A 27,389-nucleotide genomic window follows, 5' to 3' on the forward strand; every position below is an offset into this window, starting at 1 on the left:
GTGAAGGATTTTTTTGATCATTATTTATCTTGTCAATCTTCTGTGTACAGCATCTGGCAAAATGATTCCTTCTGTGACATTTGCTACACTTTTCGCCATACGCGGGGCAGTTCCCACGTAAATGACTACCTGCAAAAAATTTGCAGTTTCTGATCAGTTGAGCACTATTTTCTACTGATCCTGAGGAATGAGCCTGGGGTTGTTGTTTCTTATATTTGTTGACGAGTTCAACACGTTACTCGGTAGGACTAGCCAGTTGTCGAGCATGTAGTTTAGTTTGCTCTGCGGCATGACCAAGCTCTACAACCTTTTTAAGGTCAATTTTAGGCTCCCGAGGCATGCGCTCACGAAGCCAATTATCAGTGACACCACAGATGATCATATCTTTAATAAGGGAATCCTTGAGTACATCAAATTCACAGTCAGCACTAAGTTTTTTAAGTTTGGTTACAAAATCATTGAATGACTGACCTTCTGCTTGACGATATGTGAAGAATTTGTGCCTTTGAATAGTAGTGTTGCTACGAGGGTTACAAGGGGCGGATCTAGGATTTTTCAAACATCAGTCATAAAACGTCGGAGGCGCTCCGCACCTGAGGGCGGGTCTGAGGCATTCTCCCCGGAGAAATTTTGAATTTCAGAGCCTTGAGAATGCCATTTTCAGCGTTTTAGAGAGAGCAATACAAAATGTATTTTGTGGGCATCATTTTTACATAAAAACAACACATTTTGCTTAGGTTTTTTTCAAAAAAAATATGAAGTGAACAATACTTGAATGTTTTGCCAAATATTTAGGCTCATTATCACGCCAAATATATGGTGCATTAGCATGTCTAGGAACGTAAAATTCAATTTACAATAATGCTATTCAAAAACAGGTATATTCTTTAAAAATTTCTACCAAGTTGTCAGGCATAGACCCCCTTCAAACCTCTATGTAATGAGTTAAGAAATTTGGTACTATAAGTGACATTTCATAGATATAGAAAAGCTCAGACTTCAAACCATGCAAGTTCATTGTTACCCTTTATCCATCTCCACATCAGTGCCAGCAAATTCACCTTTTGAGAAAAAACTCAAAGTTTTCTTCTGCCAAAGATTAAGCAAAAATTATCAGAGTGAAAATTTGCAGTTAAGGTCAGCTTAATGCCATAAATGTTTATTATGCATTCAACTAGACTATTATCTTCTGCAAGGTGTGCTATATAGCAATCACTAGTAGCATTGTATTTGCAAATACAAACAAAATGTAACCAACATGTCTTTAATTACCGTCAACTGGGTTATTTGGGACAGTGGTGTAAATTGGGACGAATATTTAATGCTTTGCATTCCATACTCTTTGACAAGCACTCAGTTGATTTATTTAAAAAATTCCTTTTGCACAAAGCCAGTAAGCTTTTTTTCTTTGCTCAGTTGAGTGAAACATTTGAATAGTAATATTTTATCTCATGGTTCTTGTATTTTTGATATTTGTTGAATTTGCTACATTTTTCAAGACACGAAAAAAATTGTGCTGTTGCGACGCTTCCAAAATAGTAAAATTTACAAACACTGTAATTTTTGTTACACTACGTATCTCTTTGAAATCTAAGATGAAAGGTTTAGTTTTCTGAGGACTAGTATTTTCGTCAGAGGATAGTTGTTGACTTAGAGGTTTGCACAGGGTAATTTGGGACATCCATGGATGAACCACACCTCTTGTACCTTTTTCTTCAAAGCTCTGCCATGTGGCACTGCTTCGAAGGCTGCCATGTTGTATGTTACTTAGTTGCGACTAAGAATTGAAATACGATAGTTATGCAAATATGAGAACTTACAAAAAGGTGATTGGCTCTAAAAATAAAAGGTATGGCGATTATGCAGAAGACGCTTTAAAAAATGCAGTTGAAGCAGTTCAAGGAGGGATGTCAATTCGAAAAGCTTCTACACTTTTTAACATCCCAAAGTCCACTTTACATCGAAAGTTTAAAGGTATACAAATGAAACCAATCGGACACCCACCAGGATTATCCTCAGAAGAAGAAGAATCTTTTGTCAGACATCTTATTGTTGTAGCAGAATGGGGATTTCCTTTTGCAAATGTTAGTGAAAGCGTATTTGGATAAATCCAACCGTCAGGTAAAACAATTAAAAAATAACACCCCAGGGGAAGACTGGGCTAGAAGCTTTTTAAAGCGTCATTCCAACAAGCTTAGTCGACGAAGTTGCCAAAATATTAAAACTTCTCGTGCCCAATTAAAGCCAGAAGATTTCGAACGATTCTTTGACAATCTTAGTTATGTTGTGCAAGATGTACCAGCTGAAAATATTCTTAATTATGACGAAATAAACTTGTCTGATGACCCAGGACAGGAAAAACTCATATTTAAAAGGGGTAAAAAGTATCCAGAACGAATTCAAAATTATTCTAAAGGTAGCATAAGCATTATGTTTGCAGGAACTGCATCTGGTAAATTGCTACCTAGCTTTGTTGTTTACAAATCTGTAAATCTATGGAGTAGCTGGACAACAGGAGGACCACGAGATACTCGATACAATCGGTCAAAAAGTGGATGGTTTGATGCAGTATGTTTTGATGACTGGTTCAGTACTATTGTGTTACCATGGGCGAGGAAAATTGAAGGCCCTAAAGTAATAATAGGAGACAACTTGTCAAGTCACTTCACCAGTGATGTACTTAAATTGTGTGAAAAAGAAAACATTCGGTTTGTTTGCTTAGTACCTAATAGCACTCATTTTTTGCAACCCCTTGATGTTGCTTTCTTTGGTCCTCTCAAGCGCAAATGGTGGGAGATCTTAAAAGACTGGAAATTTAAGAATCATGGTCAGGCAACACTATCAAAAGATTCCTTTCCTTGACTCTTAAAACAGTTGGAAGGGCATCTGAACCATGCAAACCTGGTTTCAGGGTTTAAAACCTGTGGAATTTACCCTCTGAATGCCCAGGAGGTGCTAACAAAATTACCTAATCAATCACTACCTGGAGATATAAACACTTCTGTTTCAGATGTTATGGTTGAGCAATTGCGATCAATGCGTTCATCCAACAATCCTACCAAAACAGGCAAGAGGAAAAAAGTGAATGTTGAGCCAGGAAAAAGTGTTTCAGCTAAAGACTTCCGAATTGACACTGCTGATGATGAAATATGTCCAGCTGAATCTGATGAAAATGATATGTCTGGTACAGAGTCCACTTGTGATGATGATGGTAAAGAAATGAAAACTGATTCAACACAGATCATTCCCTCTGAACTTAACGAACTGATATACTGTAATGTTTCTATTGGACAATGGGTGAAGGTATTATATGAGGGTGAAGTGTTTTTAGGGAAAGTGTTGAAGAAAGAAAACAAAGAATACTTTGTTTAGTGCCTTGAAAAACCATATGGCATTAGTGAACCCCAAAGTTTAGAAAAAGAGCATGTATCGGCTTTCTATAAGCAAGTTTTTGAGACAGATATTCAACCTAAACTGACAAAAGTTGGAAGAGGCTGGAAATACACATATTAATTAAGCATTTACTGTATTGAAATGGGTTGAAATTAAATTGTTCATGCATTTTTATGATTTCTGATCTGTAATTCACTCGACTAATTGTAGTTAAAGTGTATTTTTCCTGAAGTGTACCCTTTTTCCAATTCACCCCAGTAGCTTGTACATAAGAAAAACATAACTGGGAGATTTGCTTGCACCGTGGCATCTTCTTTAACATGTTGATGAATCTCATTACATAAGCAGTTGTTCGAAGAAGTTTCTTCATGGAGCTATAACGAGTCATGCCGATTGCTTTGTTAAGATCTGGCATGGCTCGTTGTTTGATTTCATTCGAAACTAGTGATCTTACGACATTTGGATGCTCTTTCACAATTTTCCCTCAGAACTTTGTCACTTTGTGATAGGTTGCCAACTGGACGTTTTGGCCACTCTTCTTCGCCCCTTGCCAAGAATTTGGGTCCGTTGAACCATAAGGAAGAATTCGAAAGTAGTTGCCCAGAAATACCTCGTGAGGGTAAATCTGCAGGATTAAGTGATCCAGGACAAAAGTTCCAAGATTCCGTCAACGAAATACTTCGAATCTTGCTCACTCGATGCTGCACGAATGGTTTCCATGCTCGATCGTTTCGTATCCAGTGAAGTGCTGTCATCGAGTCAACCCAATAAAAAACTTCCAGACTCCACTTGAGTGCCTTTAACAAAGACTCTATTAACTTTGCTAGTACAGTCGCTGCCACCAGCTCTAATCGGGGAATCGTTTGCTTTTTCACTGGTGCAACCTTTGTCTTTGAAGCGATTAATTTCACGTCGATGGTACCATTCTCATAGACTATTCTTACATAGACAACAGCACCAATTGCACTTTCAGAGGCATCACTGAATCCATGAACTTGTGTAGTAAAGTATTTCGGTTGGGGTAGATAATAGCACCTCGGTACACGAACATCATTTAGAAACCTTAACCCTGACAATAAAACGTTCCACTGTTCACGTAGATTGCCATGCAGTTCACAGTCCCATTCCAGTCTATCCAAGCACATGATTTGAAACAGAATCTTGAGCCTTATCGTAAAAGGAGACAAGAATCCAAGGGGATCGAAGATTTTAGATGACCATTTCAACAACGATCACTTTGTGACAGGTAATGAATTGGCGTACTCGATTATTTCAGTCAAATTGAACAAAAATGTGTCCTCCACCGTATCACACACCATTCCTAGTACTTTGACTTGAGTGGGTTCCGTGAGCAGTGACTCTTTTGCAATTGCCGACTTTGTAAAGGACTGATCATCTTGAATAACACTTGACTTGTCACTAATCAAGCTCAAATTCTTGTTACCATCTAACGCTTCGATAGACTTCACTACGTTACTGGAATTCGAGATCCATTTTCGCCAGTTGAATCCACCCTTGGCCATCAACTGCTTTGTTCCCTTGTATATTTGCAAAGCGGTTTCATCGGTTTCAGCACCGGACACAAAATCATTAACATATAGAGAATTTTTCAAGTGTTCAACAGTTTCTGGCTCCTGCTTCTCGTGTGTCTTCAAATGATGGTTGATAGTAGCTCCTAGAATTGCTGGCGAAGGTCGTAGACCAAAAACCAATCGACAAAACCTTAGCTTTAATACTTCTGAATGAGGATCCCTAGCATCCCTTAGCCACAAAAAACGAAGCATGTCTCTATCTTCCTTGTCAATTCCAATCATTAAGAATGCTTTTTCAATGTCACCACCCAGCCCAATCTTGTTTTGTGGAAATTTGACGAGCAAATCAAAGATTTGTGGAATGAGGTTCGGCCCGGTCAGTAAGCAATCGTTTAGTGAAAAGTTGCGCAAGTTCGTCGTAGCAGATCCATCATATACAACGCGTAGCTTCGTAGTAACCTTATCCTTTCGTATGACACAATGATGGGGAAGATAGTGAATTTTACCACAGTCCTTATCAGATGCAGGAACCCTTTCGACTATTCCAGCTACCAATTGTTCAGTAATACCATTAATATATTCTTCAAGATTTTGTGGATCCTTTAGCAGTTTTTGATGCAATGATCGCAATCTATTATGACAGAGTTCGTAATCGTCATCAATTTGCACATGATCATTTTTCCACGGCAGACCAACTTCGTAGCGTGTTCCAGTGAATCGAATATTTCGCACAAAATCTTGTTCCTCGGGTGAGTTCTCTGAGTCAAAGGAGTCAATGTCAACGCTCTCACTTTTACAAAAACGCTTCAGTGATATTGTTAACTCATCCCTATCGGTTACGACAGCAGAATTATCAAGGTAGTCAGCTGCTAAAATGAGGCTGTTCAGAGTATGTCCGTCTGATTTTGTGATGACCATCCAGACAAAAGCCATCCCAATTTGCTGCTCATCGCTATTGGACCATTTTTTCCTCGTACGACATCACCAGTGACTACATCCCAATAATGATCAGCTCCTATCAAGATGTCGATTGAATCACAGCTACCATTGCTTTCGGAAGAATCAAAGTCTGCAAGTTATAAACCATGGAGATGTGGATATTCGTCTATATTTATTCTTGTAGGAAGTGGTGCACATATTGTTGGAAATGCGATTGCTTTAATCTCTACTACCTCACCTGCACTCTTGCTTGCAATGCTCACCTTGAACACTTCGCAGCTTTCTTGTTTACTCTTGCTTTGGCCAAAGGTATTTAATTGAAGTGTCTCCTTACCAATTGAATTTAACTTTAACTGACCTTGAAGTGACCTTCGAATGTAAGAACTTTGGCTTCCAGTGTCAAATAGAATTCGTGCTGGAACTGATTTTGATCCATTTGATACGAGAGCTCTGGCCGTCTGCAAAAGAACACTTCTCTTGACAGTTCGTGTGACAGCTGTTGTGGTTGGAGAGGTTACACCTTCTGATACTTTCTGTGGATTGGTGTTATCAATTGCCTTCTCATTTTGGACACCCTGACTGTTGGTAGCAGGATTGCTGCAAATAGATTGGTGATGCCTCCCGGAACAATGTCGACATTTTCTTGTGACGATACACTTGCTTGCTTGGTGTCCCTTTTTCAGACAAATAAAGCAACGGTTGGAGTCCCTTAGAATTTTAACTCGGGCTTCCCTTCCCTTTACCTCTTCACAAGATGCTGAATAATGTGATCCTTGACAGTATACGCATTTAACCTTGAAGCTACAGGCACCACCGTCTTTATTATTTTTTGTCACTACAAATGTTCCAGCTGTCGATGGCTTGTTGGGCTTATCTTTGTTCTGGGCTTTTTCAATCGAACGCGATGACTCCCTCATTTCACGTGCCTCAACTTGAAACTTTATGGTTTTAAGCTACTCGTCAATTTGCCAAACATCACCTTTTCGTAGCTTTTCGTGCGACCTGCAATCTTATTTTACTCGGTAGTTTGGACATAATAATTGGTATTAGCAGACTGCCGTACTGGTTTGCAGATACCCCAAGCGAATCAAGTCCTCACACTTGAACACTTATTTGATCGAAAACATATCTCAATTGCCCAGTACGATTTTTAGAACATATAGATATTTGTAGGATCTTGTCCATATGTGCGGCAATGATCTGTTGGGTTCGACCAAATCTATCTTGCAGAATCGCAATTGCTGCGTCTATCTATCTTGCAGAATTGCAATTGCTTGGGGCTAAATGTAAAAATGGCACCAAGTATATTAACTATGGCTCCAGATTTTGATGTAAATTACTGCATAAAGCGTCAGGAAAATGACTCAAGATCTTCAACCAATACAAAGATATTAAAAGAAGTAAGAATAGCAAAGATGAATGTTGATGAAATTGATTCGAAAAAAATTGCTTTTGCCGATGACTTTCGGTCTGCAGTGGAAAAACTTCCAAGTGGAAATATCGAAAACGAGAAAGTGATGAAGGAGTTCATAAATTTTTTCAATAAATTTGGTCAGTTTGTCGTCACGTCTGCATATGTTGGGGGATCAGTTGAATGTGATAATTATAATGACATCATAGAGCTGTCAAACCGAGATGAAAATAATGTTGGCGGTTGTGTTGGTGCATACATTGTGGGACAAACATCAGTAAATACAGAAAGCAACAAAGTCTTAAAAATTCCAGCCTCTCAATGGAGAGGTGGGTGTGTAGACTTGCAAGTTAAAGAAAAATTCCATGAATGGAAAAGATCTGTTGCTAATGATCCAGTGTTTTTAAAACATAAATTAACATTGCAGCCTATTTATACGTTAGTTGGAATGATTGATAATAAGAAAGGAAATCTTACCAAACAAGCTTTCGAAAAATGTTTCAGACTAGTACTTCAAGTCTTTACAATGATGATTCTTCAAATGCAAATTCGCGAACGGAGAGAAAGAAACTGGAGCAAGAAAAAGTACGTTCTTCTAACACAAGGCTAGGTGAAGTTGAAGAACCGACATCTAAAGGATCGAGGAAAACGCTCGACTACATCAAATACATTTTATCAAAAATTGGTGATGCTTTTCATCATGCATTGGCTAGATTGAAAAAATAAGTCAACCTTCAAATAAAAAATTTGAAGCATCACTATTGCACTTTCACAGTTTAAATCTTTTTTGTCTATTTGCGTTCAGTATATACCATTGTAAACTACCTGTATTAAATATTTAATTCATTCTGCAAAAAAGGCAATGAAGATAGCATAAGTATGCCAAAACGTGTATGCAATAAAACTTTCGTTGATTTTAAATGTCTAATATAACTTTACACATAAACATAATTTTCGAAACTTTATTATAAGTAAACGCATGCTTTCAGGGATATCAGTGATTAAATGTTCCACAAACCGAGGACACTTAATAAACCTTCCTCCCTTTGCGAGACGTTTAATTACTAAAATCCCTTAACAAAAGCATGGGATTACTTATAGAAACCATCCAAAACTGAAGGTCAAGGGACCAAAAATCTTGTGAAGTAAAGGTTAGAGGTAGATACCTTTAATAGATTTTTTGTTATTTTACCCGAATTACATTTTGCTACTACTGGTTTGACTCAAAATATCATCATTTGCTTTTTTGTGATACATCTTACGATGACAAATAATCACGTCCAACTGTCCAAGACAGCTCTCTGACAAAATTGGCAACAATTTAGCGATTACAATTGTATTGCTATTTTTGGACGGACAGCTCGTGTTTATTGTTGTTAGTTTTTTCTTGAATTATTTGCAAAAGATTATTTTTGCAACGATTCTATATGTGTTGATTGTGTTGACAATGACTAATCGAACGCTTGACAACTGATTGCAAAATATTTAATTGTATTTCCTGTTCCAAATTTGACAAATTGACAGGTGATACGATACTTATTATGTACCACCACAAGTAATATTTGTACTTTGTAGTCTTGCTATGTGAATGAGACTAACGTCTTAAAAAGGACAAACTGCAAAGTCAGATCATTATCAACCCTAAAACTATCTTTTTAGCTTTGCTTACAGTAAGCCAAGTTACCGGTTACGCACGTATTCTAAAAGCTCACTCACACCCACATTCAATGAGTGGGGCTTCAAAATCACTTCATAATTACTCAATGACCATAATTTCACTTAACTGATAGTATGATTTGAAATATCAAGGAAAAAATTTTTCCATAGATGGAGAAAGAACTTTGCCAATGATTACATAGAGTATGGTTTTTCGTCGCACTCAGTGAGTGTTAGTATGAGTGAATTTTTTTAATATGGGTAAAACATGTTACTATCTAAGTGATAAAATCAACCTTAAGAAAATCGATCGTGACAAAGGAACGCATAAATTAGCCGAACCATTTACACGATCTCTATAAATTAACTTTTTCTGAAAGAACAATTAGAATTTGAAATTGAGACTTTTTAATGATAGAAAATTCAATTTTGATAGAAAATTGCATTTAATTAAACGTAAACATATTGAGGAAGGACTGCACCGCATTCTTCTTCAAATTCTTCTTTCACATTAAAATCAATTAACTTTAACTTGTGACCAATGCTCGTGATTCCTCAGTCATGATTTTATCTAAATATATTATTGTATAATTCTGTTCTAATCACGACTGAACTGTCGAGTGAACTGGGTAGTGGACTTAAACGACCAGGACCCTCTTTGGAAAGGGGTAGAGAAAATGGTTTTTTTGACATGCAATGTCAACACTATTGCGGATTTTTTGTGTTGACGAGCCATGACTATGTGTTCAATTTGAGACAGCGTTGAGTGATACCGTTTATTTATATATTTTTTGATTGAGGAATGCAGAGTTAGGACGCAGTGTGCAGTACTGTGAACCACTATGGTATCAATGTCAATGTAGAACCAATGGCCATTACCACCTTGGCTTTTACAACAGTTCCCAGACCTCTTGTTCCCTTCAGACAAGTAACCTGATTGTAGTAGTTCATGCATGTAAATGTCTTTAAAAGTAACTTGAGAGTTTTTTTATAAAAGTGATTTACAAGAAAGAGCAATTCCTCGTTTCCTGTCTTTGTTAAAATATAATCATGTTGAAAATGAAATCGCTGTTGAGAGACTCAACCAGGACGTCATAAACCTGCATCTTTTAGGTGGTTGCACCAGTAAACATCTCAATCTGTCGTACCCCAACTGACTTACCGTTTGCTCAGTTGAATAGCACAGTTAGAGACACGTAGGAGTGTCTGGCAGCGCAATTTAATTAAACTCTGAAATTTGTAGTCATTTTCCCGCACAGTTACCAAAGGATGTATAACCATGGAAACACCGCTGGAGTTTGTAGCAGTCATGCCAGTTTCTCATTTCGTCTGACTCTTATCAAAGATAATTTCAAACCCCGGACTTATTACATCTATTTCATCTATGTTGCTGCATTCAATAGCACGGCGTGTTTCCAACAAAACAGTAAACGTTTACGTTCCAATATAATCTTCCTTGTTCCCGTGTCGTCGTGGTTGACAAAACAACTTTCTCGCAATTGATGGAGTGGTCTTATGATTTTCATTCAAACAGTTAAGACAGCTAGCCTTTATTATGCATCTATAACGATATACGTCACAGATTATTTGTCTCGAACTACACGTTTCCTTCTTCTGATTGTTTTTCTTGTTCAGCATTTTAGGGCATACTCAAACTTAATATATGTTTTCTACACATTCCATTTCTCATTAGTCATAATATCAAGCTCATTTTTAATCACACAAATCCACTGAAGTCCAATGTAAATCTCACATGCTACAGTTCCAGATAGCAGTAGCAAAACAAAACATTCCCCATCTATTGTAGCCATTAAAATGGTGGCTTTGAAAGTGTGCATGCAAACATGTTTTGCAAAATGCCTCGTACGAAAGGAAGCGTATTAGTATTGACGGTTTAACCACAGAATAAGAATATACAGAAGAGTCACTCGTGTCGGAAACTTTGATACTTTTGTCTTCGCGCATGTCGTGCTGCGCGTGGTGGCCGCTATTATGCCAGCCAGATGATGAGGGTTTTTGACTTTTTCCCAACCTTTAAAATAATCCCAAGTCATTTCTTGAGTCAAAATATACTCAGATTCATTATTAAGTATTGACGTCATGTAATTTTAATGGTTGGAAACAAGTTAGAAATCCTAATTATCTGGATGGAATAATGGCCGACATGAGGACACGTTGTACACTTGAGTGATCCTTCTGCAAATAATTATTCTGTGGTTAAACGAGCTATTTTAAAAACATTTCTAACATATTCGGAGTAAATGACATTTTTTAGCTTTAATGCTTTTGTTCATCATTTAATGATACAGTAAAAGCGTTAATAAATATGTTTTCGAATTTATTTCACAATGTTGACATTCACTATACAGAATGTATAACAACGAATGATTCGATATTGAATGCGCACAGGCCTTGTTATTTTAATGACATGCAAATACTAGCTATATTTAGTTTAACTTTACACAGAGTGCTTCGATTTTGCCACGTATATAGATGTGCATTGTCTGATCTCTTCGATCGCTCTTAAGGTCAACATTTGCTATTTTTAAATTCAGGTAACATTGCTTAACGTGTTGTAATATTTTAAAGTAATATAGTTTGTAATTTTATATTTACGTGAGCATTTCATGCGGACATGTTGAATTATAATTCCTATTGCCACGATTACTGCCTAATTTTAAAGTAAACACAACCACAGCTTTTCTAGTTTTTTTAATCATTTATACTTTTTACACTTCATTAAAAGAAAAATTATTGTCGAAGCTGAAAAAGTTTCAGAAATACCATACGCATCTTTGTGCATGTTTGAAAATAAAGTTTGAGTTGATGTATTAGGCAGAACATTATAACAATTGAGCAGAGGGGTAAAAAATTACTATGTCGAAAATGTAATATTACGCTTTAATAGGAGATACAATAGACATAAGTGCTGACGCTGGTGACGTATCGCTGGCTGGCGCCATTTCGCTGTCTTCCGATTTAAGTACTTAAAAGTAAAATTCATTGCGAATCTTATAATAATGTTATTTGCACTTATTGCTTATCTTAATTAAATATTCAACGCCAACGTTTTCTTGATCATTGAACAATGGATGAACTCACTAAGCAGTTAAACATATCTGTAACTTCTCTCAATGTATAATCAACAACTTGTTGTCAAATTTAAAGCACATTTACGTCTGTACGACGAAAACCGATATTTTTATTCGAAACAAAACAACTCAGAATATCCAATCGTCAGATGTACTCACGTGAGACCGCTTTCTTTATGTAATTGAATGAGAGAATACTAGCTAATATATTTATGTTTGAACTATTATTCTTCTTCTGCATGTATTTATTTACGAATGGAAAAACTGTGTTCAAATCTTTTATCATCATTTTTCATCGCAAACCCTGGTTTATAGTTTGTTTTGTGTTCAAAGCATTTCACATCAAATGATTGTCATGATGCTGACTGCTAAGCAAAGCTAAAATACGTAGTTTCATTTTATAGTACATGTTGTACATTTTGTAGTACATATTGTTTAAATTCTACATTCGAAATTCAATCACAATAATCTTTAATATGTTCTATCTCATATTAAAAAAGAACAGGTAAATTTGAAAAAAGAAAGATGTCGGATACATAAAGAAGGCGAGAAAGAAGTATGACCTTGTGCAAATTATTTGTTGTGTTATTGTTGTAAATAACATTTCCATTTCCAGGAAAACCTGCTTATAAAAGATGAATAAAAAATAAAAAAAGTCCATGCGTGTACCCTTTGTTTCCTAGCAAATATTTCCATTGAGCTTTCGTGTGCTTCAACATTGTAACATTGAAAATTTTTTTAAATACTTTTTGATGGTCTTGATCATTTTGGACAATATAGGAATATTTGGTTTTTTTCTCGACCCATTTCTTGTGTTGGAATTTCTGTTTGCTTGCTTCTGCTCCTTCCTTTTTTTGTAGGAATCATGATTGTAAACACTTGAAGCCTCAGTATAAAAGATTTTTTGAAACACTTGTTTGGTAAGATTTCCTTTCTTTCCATCAATCATTCCAACTAACGTGTAAATTGGCTGCAATGTCAATGTATTTTTCAAAAACACTGGATCTTTAGCAACAGATGTCCTCCATTCCGAGAATTTTTCTTCTGAATGCAACGCACCATCAACTTGCAAGTCTAAACGCCCACCTCTCCAATAACTCGATGTAGTTTTTGAGACTTGGATGTTTTCCTGGTTCTCTGATGTTTGTCGTTTACCAGAAATTTTTCCAATAAATGCACCAATATCACTGTCGACACTGTTTTCATTTTGTTTTGAGAAATTCGTCGTATCATAGTGACTATCAAATTCGACTGATCCCCCCACATAAGCAGACGTGATGACAAACTGACCGAATCTATTGAAAAAATCCATAAACTCCTTCATCACATTCTCGTCCTCGATATTTTCAGTTGGTAGATTTTCCACTACAGACAGAAACCCATTAGTAAAAGCAATTTTGTTCGAATCAATATCATCTAAACTTATCTTTGCTATTCTTACTTCTTTCAACTGCCTTTTATTGGTCGAAGATTGGAAATCATTTTCCTGTTTCTGCATGCTGAAACCTACACCAAACTTGAGATCAACATCAAACCCTTGCACCATCATTAATATACTCGGTGTCATGTTCATATCCAGCCCCAAGGCGCATAGGCGTGATTTAATGGAACTTTCATTCCTATGTCGATGTATTTCGTTAAGTAGAGTTTCATTTAACCATGATATTTGTGCACATTTAGGAATTTTAAAGCCAAAGTCTTTATCATAAACGAGAGGTAGTTTCAAAACCCGAGATGAAACAACGTCGTCGGTGACAAGGTTGTATCCCTGACCAATAAATTCAGCTACAAGAAACAGACATCAAGTTTTTCAAAATTACGTTTATTCACCATGAACGATAAAGTACTTAATGATATCAATTGGATTAGCCACAATATCATTTATGATTGACTTTTATTATACATTTGATGTCCGCTATAAGAGAGAACAATGTAAAAAAATACCTTCTTGAAATGATTTAAAGTCTGCGCATTTTTTCCCAAATTTCTTTTCCAACATTCGAAGGCCATGCTCAGTTATATCGTTGCCATGACGATAGTTGATTTCACTGATTGTTGTACGCTTCAATTTTGAATCATCCGACAATCCCATGGCATTCATAGTTTCCACAAGGTCTAAAAGTTCTTTTTTCACAGATTTTTCCTGAATGTTGTTATCGGAAATATATTCGTTTGCAGACTCGGTAATTGACTTGGTAATACCTTTAAAGAAAGATCTATAATAAGTAAAAGCACTTTAGTGATATTACTAAGTGATTAAATGTATTTAAAAGCCGAGAGAGATTTTGCAAAATTCCAAAGTACTATGATGGCCGAAATATTTTAGTCAGTGCTTCATACATTATCAATCATGGTGTAAATTAAATTTTTTTGTGTTTTTCGGAATGCTTTGTGATATTTTTTAGTATTTTAAGCTCAAAATTGGAGATTGTTAAAATATTATTTGTAAAGACGCATGCAATGTCGTATAACTTGTAATAATTTCTTTTCATTTAAATAGGCGATTTCTAATTAGGTAAATACGTTATTCATTCGACTCACAAGAACTGTAGAAATTGAGGTAAACTTTGGAACTAGTTTTACTGCAATAATCATTATTTGAAAAAACTATCCAAAAATATAATTTCCAATAAAATACTTTTAAATATTTCTCGACTGTGATTAGTTGATTGCAGTGCAGTTTATTTCCAATTGCAGTAGGAAAATGTGCACAGTAGAAAAGCAGTTATTTAATGTACATGAAAATTTTTTAATTCTTATTGGTTTAGAGCAGTACAATTTAGTAAATATACCAATGCAAAAAGTAAAAAATACTTGCACCAATTTCTGAAAAGAAATTAAAAGCGCAGAAGTTAAATTAATGTTAACAAAATCATTAACAATGGTTGGCGTTGGTTTTAAGAAGATTTTGTTTAATGACCCTGGCTACAGTTCTAAACTTTGCAGCTTATTTCCAAAACTCACTCGCGCAAGTTTTTTCCAATTTGCACTCGAAGGTAATAGCATGGTTTCGAATGAAATTTGGAAAAAAACATGCAGTGAGCTTTTAAAAAACTTAAAGCACTGTACTTTTTTAATGGTCACTGCCTTTGCTCTGTAAAATATAAAGCAGAAAGCCAATTATTGTATTTTCTTGTGAGTCGTAAATGCATTACAAATCTTTTCATGGGTCAAGTGCAGCTTAACTAAAACCTTATGTCGTTAATTAGCAGAAAAGTAACACACGCTCAGACTAATCAAAAAAGGTATGGACATGGTTTATGGTTATGGTCATGGTTATGGTCATGGTCGGGTTATGGTCATGGTCATGGTCATGGTAATATTTATGGTTATGGTCATGGTCATGGTCATGGTTATAGTTATGATCGTGGTCATGGTTATTGTTATGGTTACGGTCATGGTCATGGTCATGGTTATGGTTATGGTTAAGGCTATGGTATTGGTTATGGTCATGGTCATGGTTATGGTTATGGTTATGGTTATGGTCATGGTCATGGTCATGGTTGTGGTTATGGTTATGGTTATAGTTATGGTTATGAGTATGGTTATGGTTAAGGTTAAGGTCATGGTTGTGGTTATGGTTGTGGTTATGGTTACGGTCATGGTTATGGTTATGGTCATGGTCATGGTAATGGTTATGTTTATGGTCATGGTCATGGTCATGGTTATGGTTATGGCTATGGTTATGGTTATAGTCATGGTCATGGCATGGTCAAGGATATGGTTATGTTTATAGTTATGGTTATGAGTATGGTTATGGTTATGGTCATGGTCATGGTTGTGGTTATGGTTGTTGTTATGGTTACGGTTATGGTTATGAATTTAGTTATGGTTATGGTTATGGTTATTGTTATTGCACAAGGTCTGCAAAAACTTTTGGTGAAATAGGTAGTTGGACTTTTAATGGCTTATGTGACTGTAAAATATTTGCACATAGTAACTATTCTGCACATTTTCAGTGCGAGAATAGTGTTATTTTATCGTAGTAATCTTGTGAAATAGTTTGCGCACGAAAATGACAATACTAAAAAGTAAATTAGAGCATGCACTAAAAGGATTGAAGTAAGACACATATTTTTTAAGTTCTGGTAGCCATATGCTTGACAGGCAATTAACCCACATCTCTTAGAATTTACAACTTCCTACTTACAATCGATGCCCTTAATAACCGAGCTCGAGGTCTATACGGAGAAATATCGGACCGTGGTATTTTTATACACACCGAGCCGTAAGGCGAGCGAAAGTGAAGTAATTAAAAGGTTTATCATGTAGCAATATTTCATCTGAAACGACGATTGCATTCTTTCTTGTCTTTGCTTTTTTTTACGCGTTGACTTTCACTCTTCCAGTTTTTGTCAGTAAAAAATAAATCGTTTCAAATTATATAGTCTGGATAGTTAAACTGTTTTCCGAGTGCTTCTCCTGCGACTTACATTCGAAAATACATGTTTTTTGTTTCATTTTTTTCTTGCGTTATGCTGCTCGCATTACAAAGTTTGTTTACATTTGACTGTAAAATTACGCATTTTGGACCGTAGTCGATTACGAGATAATAATAGACCCGCAAAAATGTTTCTGAGCCAATCAAAGCGCGCCATTTTGCCGGAAAGGACGCATGCCATATAAAAATAGTTGGTAATATTATAGTTCCTCGTACAATTACGGCAAAACATGCCATCTTGAGATTAGTAAAGATTGTAAATAGCTCTCGTCTTTCGGACTCGCACTATTTTGTTGCAATCTTTAAAAATCTCACCCGTGTATATTCATTCGTAATTGATTATCTTTATTAATTTCTAATTCTCATGTATTACTGAAAAAAGTTATCTACTCAAGCGTAGTATATTTTTCTTATTAATAAATAAACTTCTGAAAAGAAAAATTACAATTTCTTAAAACAATAAATACTTCACAGCGAGCAAGAGTATCATAAAAAAATTTGCACGTTGAATGAAGTATGTGTGTCTAGCTACTACGTCATACTTCACAGAAAAGTCTCGTTTCCCATAAAAACATTTTTATAAATGTGCGAAATAACTTTTGGTTACTAAGCCTACCTACTTCAGCAGCTTCAGTAAAATATTTTACGAATTTCAATTCCTCAATTGATAATGGCTCTTTTCCTGCAATTTTGGCTTCAACTTCATGATCATTCGTCGGTCGATTCTTTTTTATTCGTGAGAATGCAGCATTCAACACTACATGCCCAAATTTATCTGCTTCAGCTTCTCCATCTTCGCTTTTTGTAAGTAAGGTAATGCAAGCATTGTATAAATTCAGAGGTTGTCTTTCACCATTGGGAAGAACTGTGAAATCTCCATTCTTTTCAAGTCCATAATCATCAGGATTGTTTTCTATCAGTACAACTGGCGCTCTCACTCCCAAAGTTTGAAAAACAAGCTCTGACACAAAATTTTTCTTTTCTTGCATCGTGTCGTGCCATTTTCTCACATTCTTGTAACCAACAGAACAAGCATGTGTTAAAATGACGACGAGATTGGGATGACTATTGTGAACAATATCCAACATCTTGACACCTCTCAATGATTTTGAAAGTGTGCTATTGACTCCCATTCTATTATTATTGGCTTTGTCAACTATGAACACAAGATTTGGATAAACCTTTGTTTCCGAAGGAAATTGAGGATGTGTTTTTAAAAATCGTTTTATAGATACAATATTACATGCATCTTGTTCAACGCCATCAACATCATTGAAGCCAGGGGTGTCAATAATTCTCATCACCAAATCCTTCACTTCATACTCGGGTTCGTCAAAAGTAATGATATACTCAGATGTTTTTCTCGTAGATGATTCATAATTACTTGTCTCAGCAACAGGAATTTCATCTCCAGTTACCATTAAATGATTTATTGTTGATGATTTGCCAGATCCACTACTTCCAACAAGCAATATCGTTGCAGATTTAGAATGGCGTTGGATATTAATACTTGAAATCATAAAATGAAGAAGTGACACCCTGGGAATTTTTTCTGCATTTTCACCACTCATTTTGATAATCTCATTTAATTCTGCCATTATTTCATCTTTAGATGATGGTATGGGCTTTAATTGAAAAGAATCGTTACTTTCCATATCTTTATCAAAACTAAACAAAAACAGCATTAGTTTAAATATCTGTGTTGAACATTGTTGTTATGCACTGCGTATCTAATGTATTTACAGAATAAACACTTCAAAAAAATTGTGTTCAGTATCCCAGCATATTCCTCTCATATGTGTCGTTAATTTTCTCATTGGCATACCTTTGCAATTTGAATAGAATTACAAATATTTTTTTTTGACCACCTTATCAAGTCGATATACATAATGACGTGGTATATATTAGCTTGCGCTACGATGTGTAAATACTAACTTCTGCGATTTTCATCAATTTTACATTTTTCATTTTTTTTGTTCGATAAAGAGATCAATTCATGAAACACTCAAAAATTTTTAAATCCATATGGAATATTTGTTCCCATATGGAATATATGATAGGGTGTACGATTAATATTTTAGGTCCTTTTATACTCAAAACGACCTTATAATTCTCTCTTTCCCAAAGGTGCATTATTGTGAAGATTTTGCTTTTAGAAGTTATTTTAAAATGCTAGTACCAGAAACTTTTGTGCTTGTGACAAAGATATGTAATATGTATTGCGTATCAGTGGTAAGTGACAATACTTTACCCACCCGTGAACCTAGTGTAGTGAAGGGTATTGAAATTATAACAATTTATTAGTTTTAAACGATCTCTTTTTTGATACACCCTGTCATTGTATGTTTCAAAAATAGGTAATCCTACTTCAACATGCTGATGTGTATAAATTACTGAATAAACGACAATATTATTTCATCGTCATAAAAGACCAGTTTTTTATATATAGAGTATCATATTGTTTAAAGCATGTGGAAGAAAATGAGCAAATGCGAGCCGGTTGAAAAATCTCATTTTTTCACCTCTCATCGAAATTTCATTTTTTCACCTCTGCGTCAGGTTAGACAAAACAAAAAAAATTAAAAACAAACGAGTCAAAAGATAACTTTTGTTTTTCATGATTCTTAAAACGTGCATTTAAACAATCATTTAAAATATTACACGTCGTACATGCTCTGTTGAACGTTTGAAGCAGGCTTTGAAATAATCTACCAACATGGTCGCTTTGACTTCACATAAAATGAATTTACGTATTTTAGCTTTGCTTTGCACTCAGCATCATCACAATCATTTGATGTGAAATACTTCAAACACAAAACAAACTATAGACCAGGGTTCGTGATGAAAAATGATGAAGAAGTATAACAAAGTTTTTCAATTTGCAAATAATAAATACATGAAGAAGAATAAACACTCTCAATTGTTTTGTTTCGAATAAAAATATCGGTTTTCGTCGTACAGGAGTAAATGTACTTTAAATTTGACAAAAAGTTATTGATTATAAAAGGAGAAAAGTTATAGAGTTGCTTAACTGCTTAGTGAGTTCAGGGGCGGATCTAGACTATGTCAAATGCGTCGCGCGACCATTGAGTTCTATAAGACCTGGAGGGGAAACGTCGACCAAATTACTATAAATTATCAGCGCGCGGCCGCGTGGTCAAAAACATGGCGGATTTTGGTTGTCAAAGTCAGCGGAAAGACGCGGGCTCATAGAATGAAATTTTTTTCGCCCACCCGGATTTGACAACCACAATTGCAATTATATAAAATATCAATGCCAAGCACAAAAACTGTTAGAAATTTTATCTTTAAAACAGGCTGCAAACTTGTTTGGTGTACGGAGGCTGATGTAATGCCAGAAAAGGAAACATTTCATGACACTGGTAAGAAACGTAAGATTGTTTACTATTTAAAGTGTTCAGTGTTTTGTTTTAAGTCAATACTTGAAGTGTGATGGCATATATTTGTGAATGTTTTTACTCCTAAGTTATAATTTAAGTTATGTTTATCCAGTCTTATTTGTTCTTTACTTAAGTGATTGCTAGACGAGGCAAAGCAACCAGTTCTTATCGAGATATGCATATCTTAAAACTCCTTGTTTCAACTGAGTTGAAATGGAGGATTTTTTCATGATATTTTTCTGAAAATATGAAGCAAATATTAAGGACAGAGCTGTATTGAAATCAAATGCAGTGCAGGATTAATTAATGAGCTCTTTGGTACATGTCGTACAATAAAAATTACCTGTATTAAACAGCTAGCCTGGACAATTTGACAGATTTGGACAAGCATGATGATGGTGTGTAAAGGTTTGCTTTATTCTAAAAGTTTTATAAATGCCATTTGGTGTTTCTGTAAATGAATTGTTTGTTACACAGTGTAGTAAACAGGTTAGTACATCAAAATCAAGATAAAAACTACTTTGTTCAATGTGCCAAATTTTGCTCCTACCTTGAAATATTTGCTCAAGAAAAGTTTATCATGACGTGCATGAAACATTAAATACAGTACTGCATCATCTGACAAAATCCATACGTTTTTCAATTTCAGGTGATTAAAAATTCACATAAGATGCATTGGTTGCAATGAAGTTGAATGTGGAAGAAGCAAAAATTGATGGCAAAGAACTTTTTATGTCTTTTGAAGAATTACGATATCATTTAAAAGAATAAGAGTAGCAATGTAGTAAAAGAAGCCACATCTGCCTTCAACATGAGACTTTTCCAATTATGTATAGTTACTTTGTACAAAATACTATTTTAGATAAACTTGATTTTTAAGTCATTCACTGATATTTTTACCAAAAGACAAAAAGAAAAATTCAAAGGCATAATGTAAAATTCAAAAATTTGTCAAGTTGTTTGAACCTAGAAAAAATTAGTATAGGTAACTGTAATTTGTAAGGACACAAAGAAAAGTAGTGCAAGAAGGTTAGCATTTTTGAGAATTAATAAGTTCTTGACATACATTACACAAGGCCATAATATTATAAATAATGTCTGTATAATAACAATTATACAACATGCTAAATATCTTCACCTACATTATAATTATTTAAACAGGTTTGCCTTCATGCAGCAATAAGAAAAGTGTTATGTCAGAGAAACCAATGCACTTTGATTTAAGAAATAGTATTTTCAATGGGAAATTAACGTAGTTCTGTTCAGTAGTAGATCCATGGTTGTCAATAATAATCCAGTTTCTAATATCTTGGCTTAAAACAGAACCAGCAACATGATTAGAGAATTTCTGAATTTCGTTCTTTTGCTCTCCTAGTTCAAGATATTTTCCTCATAAGTTCTCAGTAGATTTATCAGAACATCATAATACTTTATAAGACATCCAGAATCAATCCTACCAACAAAAACTCAAAAAATTACATACCTACTAATAATATATTTCCAGTCGACTTAAGTCGTAGGGGTAAGCTAACTTTTTTGAACTCCTTTTTGGACATTTTAACTTAGATTTAACCATCTATTCAAGAAAGACAGTAGCACCAAGCTGTTCACAAACAGTCAAAAACACAAGTAATGCGCATGGGATTATGCATTAAAGCTTAACAACACATTGACAGTGTAAAGATTGCCGTTTGATATTTATTTCTAATATAGCTAAAGCATTACTTGAAAAAATATACGTTATTTTACAGTAGATTTACCTCATTTAAATGTGTGTGTCTATTTCACAAAAACCTGAAGCATTATTTTCAATATTTTATGCTTACGGTATCGTGGTTGTCATTATTATGAGCAGTAATAGAGATCCGTTTCGGGAGGGAGCGAATGTTAAAAATTTTTCTCAAAGTGGAAGTTTTGACAACCAAAATCCGCCATTACCGCCATGTTTTTGACCACGGGGTCCAGGCCCCTTTGCCCCTCCAGGTCTTTTAGAGCTCAATGCGCGCGACTGATGTTTGAAATTTAAAAATTACCTATTCATATTAATTAAAAATCGTTAATTATTCTTACTTTCTTATCGCATTTACTTCGTGATAAAAATCCAGCTTTATTTATTATTGAAAACTAATGACTAATCCAATGAATATATCGTTGGTAACCAGATCAGTTGAATTTGAATTGACCTGGAATAACCGACCTATAAGCGGGGTGGCTAAACTAGTTCGACTGATAAAGGAGTCTATGAACGCCAAAAACGCTTATTTTATTGGTCAATGGCCAGATCAGTGGACAGTCTGGAATGGTCTCGACTGATAAGAGGAGTGGCCGAACGTATAAGGGAGTCCAATTGCTATCTTAAAATTGGTTCATTTGAATTTTTGTTTTATTGCGATTGGTTTGACGGATTTCGACTGATAGCCAACTGAACTAACATAGTCAAGCTCACTGTCTGAATTGAATGTTTGATCGTCTCATAGTAATTTTTAAAAGCATGATGGAAACTAAACTACAATCAGATGGAATTTATGGAAATCTTTTACAAATTCATATATTGACATGAATGCTGCTGCTGTCCAAACTGTGAATTTTTTCAAGAGGGTGAAAAATTTATGGATAAATTGTAAATGATTGGCAAAGACGATCTCGCGAGCGACATTTCAGTCATTGATATTCAAAAGAAAGCCAACATTGTTTTGAGTTTTATCAGCAAAAATTTACATCCAAAATCGTAAGTAAAGGACAAGTGAAGTGTATGCATGAATGTAATATATCAAAGTCAATTTGTACGAGTGTGTGATGCGATTAATGTCAATATGGCGTATGGCAAGCAGATTGATGTTTCTAAAATTGTTGTTGACGAAGGACTTTTAGCTATGATTTCTTTAGTGCTTGGGGAATCGTAGCCGTTATATGGCAGCGAAATCCTACATTCATGCAAATATATTTCAATGGACAAAAAATCTGCAGCCAAAAGGCGCCATACTATTATTTACTTTATCATAAACAAATGCTTGGGGCTTTTCAGTTTATGATCATTGATCATTCAATCATTGGACAGTTATACTACATATTGTTTAAGATTTGAGAAAACTAACATTGATTACATGAGAAGCTGTTTACTATAACCTGTGATTTTGAGTCTTCTGATCCACGAAGCTTTTTATTTTGACAATTTAGCTGAAATGGTATTAAACCTGAGCATTTCACATACATGAAATGTTGTCCCATGTCACATATTGTCCCCTTTTCTAACTGAACACCTCATGTAGAGATGTAAAGTTGTGTTAATCTACGACTCATACCAGATTGTTGCCATAAATTCCAAAGGGCTATTGATGTATGAAAAGCATTTTCTATAAAGTAAAAATGTCTTTCTATGTATGCAGATAAACCTTGAAATTTGGCAAAACAGCAAAGTATTTTTCATGATCACTAGGTAATTTTTCTGATGATGATTATAATTTCTAAACTAAATTATTTCAGATTTACATTTCAACGAGCTTTGATCATATGAAAAGATATTTATCATAAACATTAAGCATGACACATGAACCAATTTTAACATTCATGTAATTATATAATTAAAGACATGTTGGTTACATTCTGTTTGTATTTGCAAATACAATGCTACTAGTGATTGCTATATAGCACACCTTGCATATAGGAGATAATAGTCTAGTGAAATGCCTAATAAACATTTATGGCATTAAGCTGTCCTTAACTGCAAATTTTCACTCTGATAATTTTTGCTTAATCTTTGGCAGAAAAAAATTTTGAGTTTTTTCTCAAAAGGTGAATTTGCTGGCACTGATGTGGAGATGGGTAAAGGGTTACAATAAACTTGCATGGTTTGAAGTCTGAGCTTTTCTATATCTATGAACTGTCACTTGTAGTACCAAATTTCTTATTACATAGAGGTTTGAATGGGGGTCTCTAGGGGGTCTATGCCTGACAACTTGGTAGAAATTTTTAAAGACTATATCTGTTTTTGAATAGCATTATTGTAAAATAAATTTTACGTTCCTAGACATGCTAATGAGCCATATATTTGGCATGATAATGAGCCTAAATATTTGGCAAAACATTTAAGTATTGTTCACTTCATATTTTTTTTTGAAAAAAACGTAAGCAAAATGTGTTGTTTTCACGCAAAAACGATGCCCACAAAATACATTTTGTATTGCTCTAAAACGCTGAAAGTGGCATTTTCAAGGCTCCGAAATTCAAAATTTCTCAGGGGAGAATGCCTCGGACCCAGGAGCGCCTCCGACGTTTTATGACTGATGTATGAAAAATCCTAGATCCGTCCCTGAGTGAGTTAGTGACCAATGACCAACGTTCAATGATCAAGAAAACGTTGGCGTTGAATATTTTAATAAGTGATAGCAAGAAGTGCAAATTTCAAGGTAAAAAGTTCGCAATGAATTTTAATTTGTAAGTTCTAAAATCGGAAGACAGCGAACAGGCGCCAGTGATACGTCACCAGCGTCACAATTATGTCTACTGTATCTCCAAAGGAAACATTGATACAAAGCATGAAAGACTATTAAAACGTAATATTACATTTTCGACAAAGTAATTTTTTGTCTTGGGCTACAACCCCTCTGCAACAATTGCTATAATGTTCTGCCTCATACATCAACTCGAACTTTATTTTGAAACATGTACAAAAATACGTATGGTATTTCTAAAACTTTTTCAGCTTCGAGAATACTTTTTCTGTTAATAAAGTGTAAAAAGTATAAATGATTAAAAAAACTAGAAAAGCTGTGGTTGTGTTTACTTTAAAATTAGGCAGTAATCGTGGCAATAGGAATTATAATTCAACATGTCCGCATGAAATGCTCACGTAAATATAAAATTACAAACTATAATACTTTAAAATATTACAACACGTTAAGCAATGTTACCTGAATTTTATAGAAAATGTTTATTTGAAGAGCGATCGAAGGGATCAAACAATGCACATCTATATACGTGGCAAAATAAGAGCACTCAGTGTAAAGTGAAATTAAATATAGCTAGTATTTGCATGTCATTAAAATAACAAGGCCTGTGCGCATTCAATATAGAATCACTTGTTGTTATACATTCTATAAAGTGATTGTCAACATTGTGAAACAAAATTCGAAAACATATTCATGAACGTTTTTACTGTATCAATAAATGATGACCAAAAACATTAAATTAAAAAAATGTCATTTACTCCGAATATTTTAGAAATGTTTTTAAAATAGCTCGTTTAACCGTCAATACTAATACGCTCCATTGCGTACGAGGCATTTTGCAAAATATATTTGCATGCACACTTTCAAAACCACCATTTTAATGACCAAAATAGATGGAATGTTTTGTTTTGCTGCTGCTATCTGAATCTGTAGCATGTGAGATTTATATTTGACTTTAGCGGATTGGTGTGTTTAAAAATGAGCTTGCTATTATGATTAACGAGAAATGGAATTTGTAGAAAACATGTATTGAATTTGCGCATGCCCCTGGAATACTCAACAAAAAAACAATCATAAGAAAGAAACGTGTAGTTCAAGACAAATAAACTGTGACATATATCGTTATTAATGCATAATAAAGGCTAGCTGTCTTAACTGTTCGAATGAAAATCATAAAACCACTCCATCAATTGCGAGAAAGTTGTTTTGTCGACCACGACGACACGGGAACAAGGAAGATTATATTGAAACATAAACGTTTACTGCGCTGTAGGGAACACACCGTGCTATTGAATGCAACAACATAGATGAAATAGATGTAATAAATCCATTATCTTTGATAACAGTCACACGAATTGCGAAACTGGCATGACTGCTACAAACTCCAGCGGTGTTTCCATGGTTATACATCCTTTGGTAACTGTGCGGGAAAATGGCTATAAATTCCAGAGTTTAATTAAATAGCGCTGCTTGTCACTCCTACGTGTCTCTAACTGTGCTATTCAACTGGGCAAATGGTAAGTCCGTTGGGGTACCGCAGATTGAGATGTTTACTAGTGCTACCACCTGAATGATGCAAGTTCATGACGTCCTGGTTGAGTCTCTCAACAGCGATTTCATTTTCAATGTGAGTATATCTTAACAGAGATAGGAAACGAGGACTTGCTCTTTCTTGTAAACCACTTTTATAAAGAAACTCTCAAGTTACTTTTAAAGACATTTACATGCATGAACTACTACAATCAGGTTACTTGTCTGAAGGGAACAAGAGGTCTGGGAACTGTTGTAAAAGCCAAGGTGGTAATGGCCATTGGTTCTACATTGACATTGGTACCATAGTGGTTCACAGTACTGCACACTGCGTCCTAACTCTGCATTCCTCAATCAAAAAATATATAAATAAATGGTATCACTCAACGCTGTCTCAAATTGAACACATAGCCATGGCTCGTCAACACAAAAAATCCGCAATAGTGTTGACATTGCATGTCAAAAAAACCATTTTCTCTACCCCTTTCCAAAGAGGGTCCTGGTCGTTTAAGTCCACTGCCCAGTTCACTCGACAGTTCAGTCGTGATTAGAACAGAATTATACAATAATATATTTAGAAAAAATCATGACTGAGGAATCACGAGCATTGGTCACAAGTTAAAGTTAATTGATTTTAATGTGAAAGAAGAATTTGAAGAAGAATGCGGTGCAGTCCTTCCTCAATATGTTTACGTTTAATTAAATGCAATTTTCGACCAAAACTGAGTTTTCTATCCTTAAAAAGTTTCATTTTAAAATTCTAATTGTTCTTTTAGAAGTTAATTTATAGGGATCGTGCAAATGGTGAGGCTAATTTATGCGTTCCTTTGTCTTGATCGATTTTTTTAAGGTTGATTTTATCAGTTAGATATTAACATGTTATACCGTATTCAAAAAACTCACTCATACTCACATTCAGTGAGTGCGACATAAAAATCTCACTCTATGTTATCATTGGCAAAGTTATTTCTCCATCTATGTCAAAATTTTCTCTTTGATATTTCAAATCAAACAATCAGTTGAGTGAAATTATTGTCTTTGAGTAATTATGAAGTGATTTTGAAGCCCCACTCATTGAATGTGGGTGTGAGTAAACAAAACAAACAAACAACATTTATATACCGGCCAGTATTAATCCCCGCCAGGGGGGTTGACCGGTCCATGAATTTTTCCACGCCACACATCTCTATCCCTCGCCATACTTCCACAAATGAATGTGGGTGTGAGTGAGCTTTTAGAATACGTACGTAACCGGTAACTCGGCTTACTGTGAGCAAAGCTAACTAGATAGTTTCATCTATTTATAATTTCATATTTTTCATTGTAAACAAGTTTTAAAACCATGTGCTGAGAAAATGCCTGGCTGTACACGTTACTTGTGTATCATCCTTTACATCATACTTGGCTACTACTTCTTTTGTGTTGGTGGTGCCTAGACCCGAGCACTTTGACTTCGGGACCATCAAAATGTTGCATTTACATTGGTGCCTGTGCCTGAGCACCGTGCCAAGGCACTTAGAACCATATATCACTGGTGTGACATACC

At 35.0% G+C, this 27,389-nt stretch overlaps 3 protein-coding genes and 1 long non-coding RNA gene across 5 annotated transcripts; 1 reads left to right on the forward strand and 3 right to left on the reverse strand.

The window, feature by feature from the left end:
• Window positions 1-4,625: 4,625 nt before the first annotated feature.
• Window positions 4,626-5,858, reverse strand: LOC124444586. The gene has a single exon (XM_046995197.1). The coding sequence runs from the start codon at window positions 5,856-5,858 to the stop codon at window positions 4,626-4,628; it is 1,233 nt and encodes a 410-aa protein (XP_046851153.1).
• Window positions 5,859-6,001: 143 nt separating this feature from the next.
• Window positions 6,002-6,781, reverse strand: LOC124444587. Its single transcript, XM_046995199.1, has one exon. The coding sequence runs from the start codon at window positions 6,779-6,781 to the stop codon at window positions 6,002-6,004; it is 780 nt and encodes a 259-aa protein (XP_046851155.1).
• A 4,577-nt stretch (window positions 6,782-11,358) lies between these two features.
• On the forward strand, window positions 11,359-13,980 carry LOC124444180. Its single transcript, XR_006947870.1, has 4 exons — window positions 11,359-11,486; window positions 12,524-12,579; window positions 12,884-12,943; window positions 13,704-13,980. It is a non-coding gene; the product is annotated as an uncharacterized LOC124444180 (long non-coding RNA).
• LOC124444169 lies at window positions 12,104-24,936 on the reverse strand. Of its 2 annotated transcripts, XM_046994751.1 has the most exons (4): window positions 24,776-24,936; window positions 17,081-18,132; window positions 13,968-14,225; window positions 12,104-13,808 (listed from the first exon to the last, which is right to left on the reverse strand). In XM_046994751.1, the coding sequence occupies exons 2-4, from the start codon at window positions 18,117-18,119 to the stop codon at window positions 12,736-12,738; spliced, it is 2,370 nt and encodes a 789-aa protein (XP_046850707.1). In that variant the 5' UTR covers window positions 18,120-18,132; window positions 24,776-24,936; the 3' UTR covers window positions 12,104-12,735. The 2 variants fall into 2 exon arrangements, with proteins under 2 accessions (XP_046850707.1, XP_046850705.1); XM_046994749.1 differs by lacking the exon at window positions 24,776-24,936 and having other exon boundaries at window positions 17,081-18,322.
• Window positions 24,937-27,389: the final 2,453 nt, after the last annotated feature.

This window comes from Xenia sp. Carnegie-2017, unplaced genomic scaffold, assembly GCF_021976095.1.
Source record: "Xenia sp. Carnegie-2017 unplaced genomic scaffold, XeniaSp_v1 HiC_scaffold_21, whole genome shotgun sequence".
NCBI lineage: Eukaryota > Metazoa > Cnidaria > Anthozoa > Malacalcyonacea > Xeniidae > Xenia > Xenia sp. Carnegie-2017.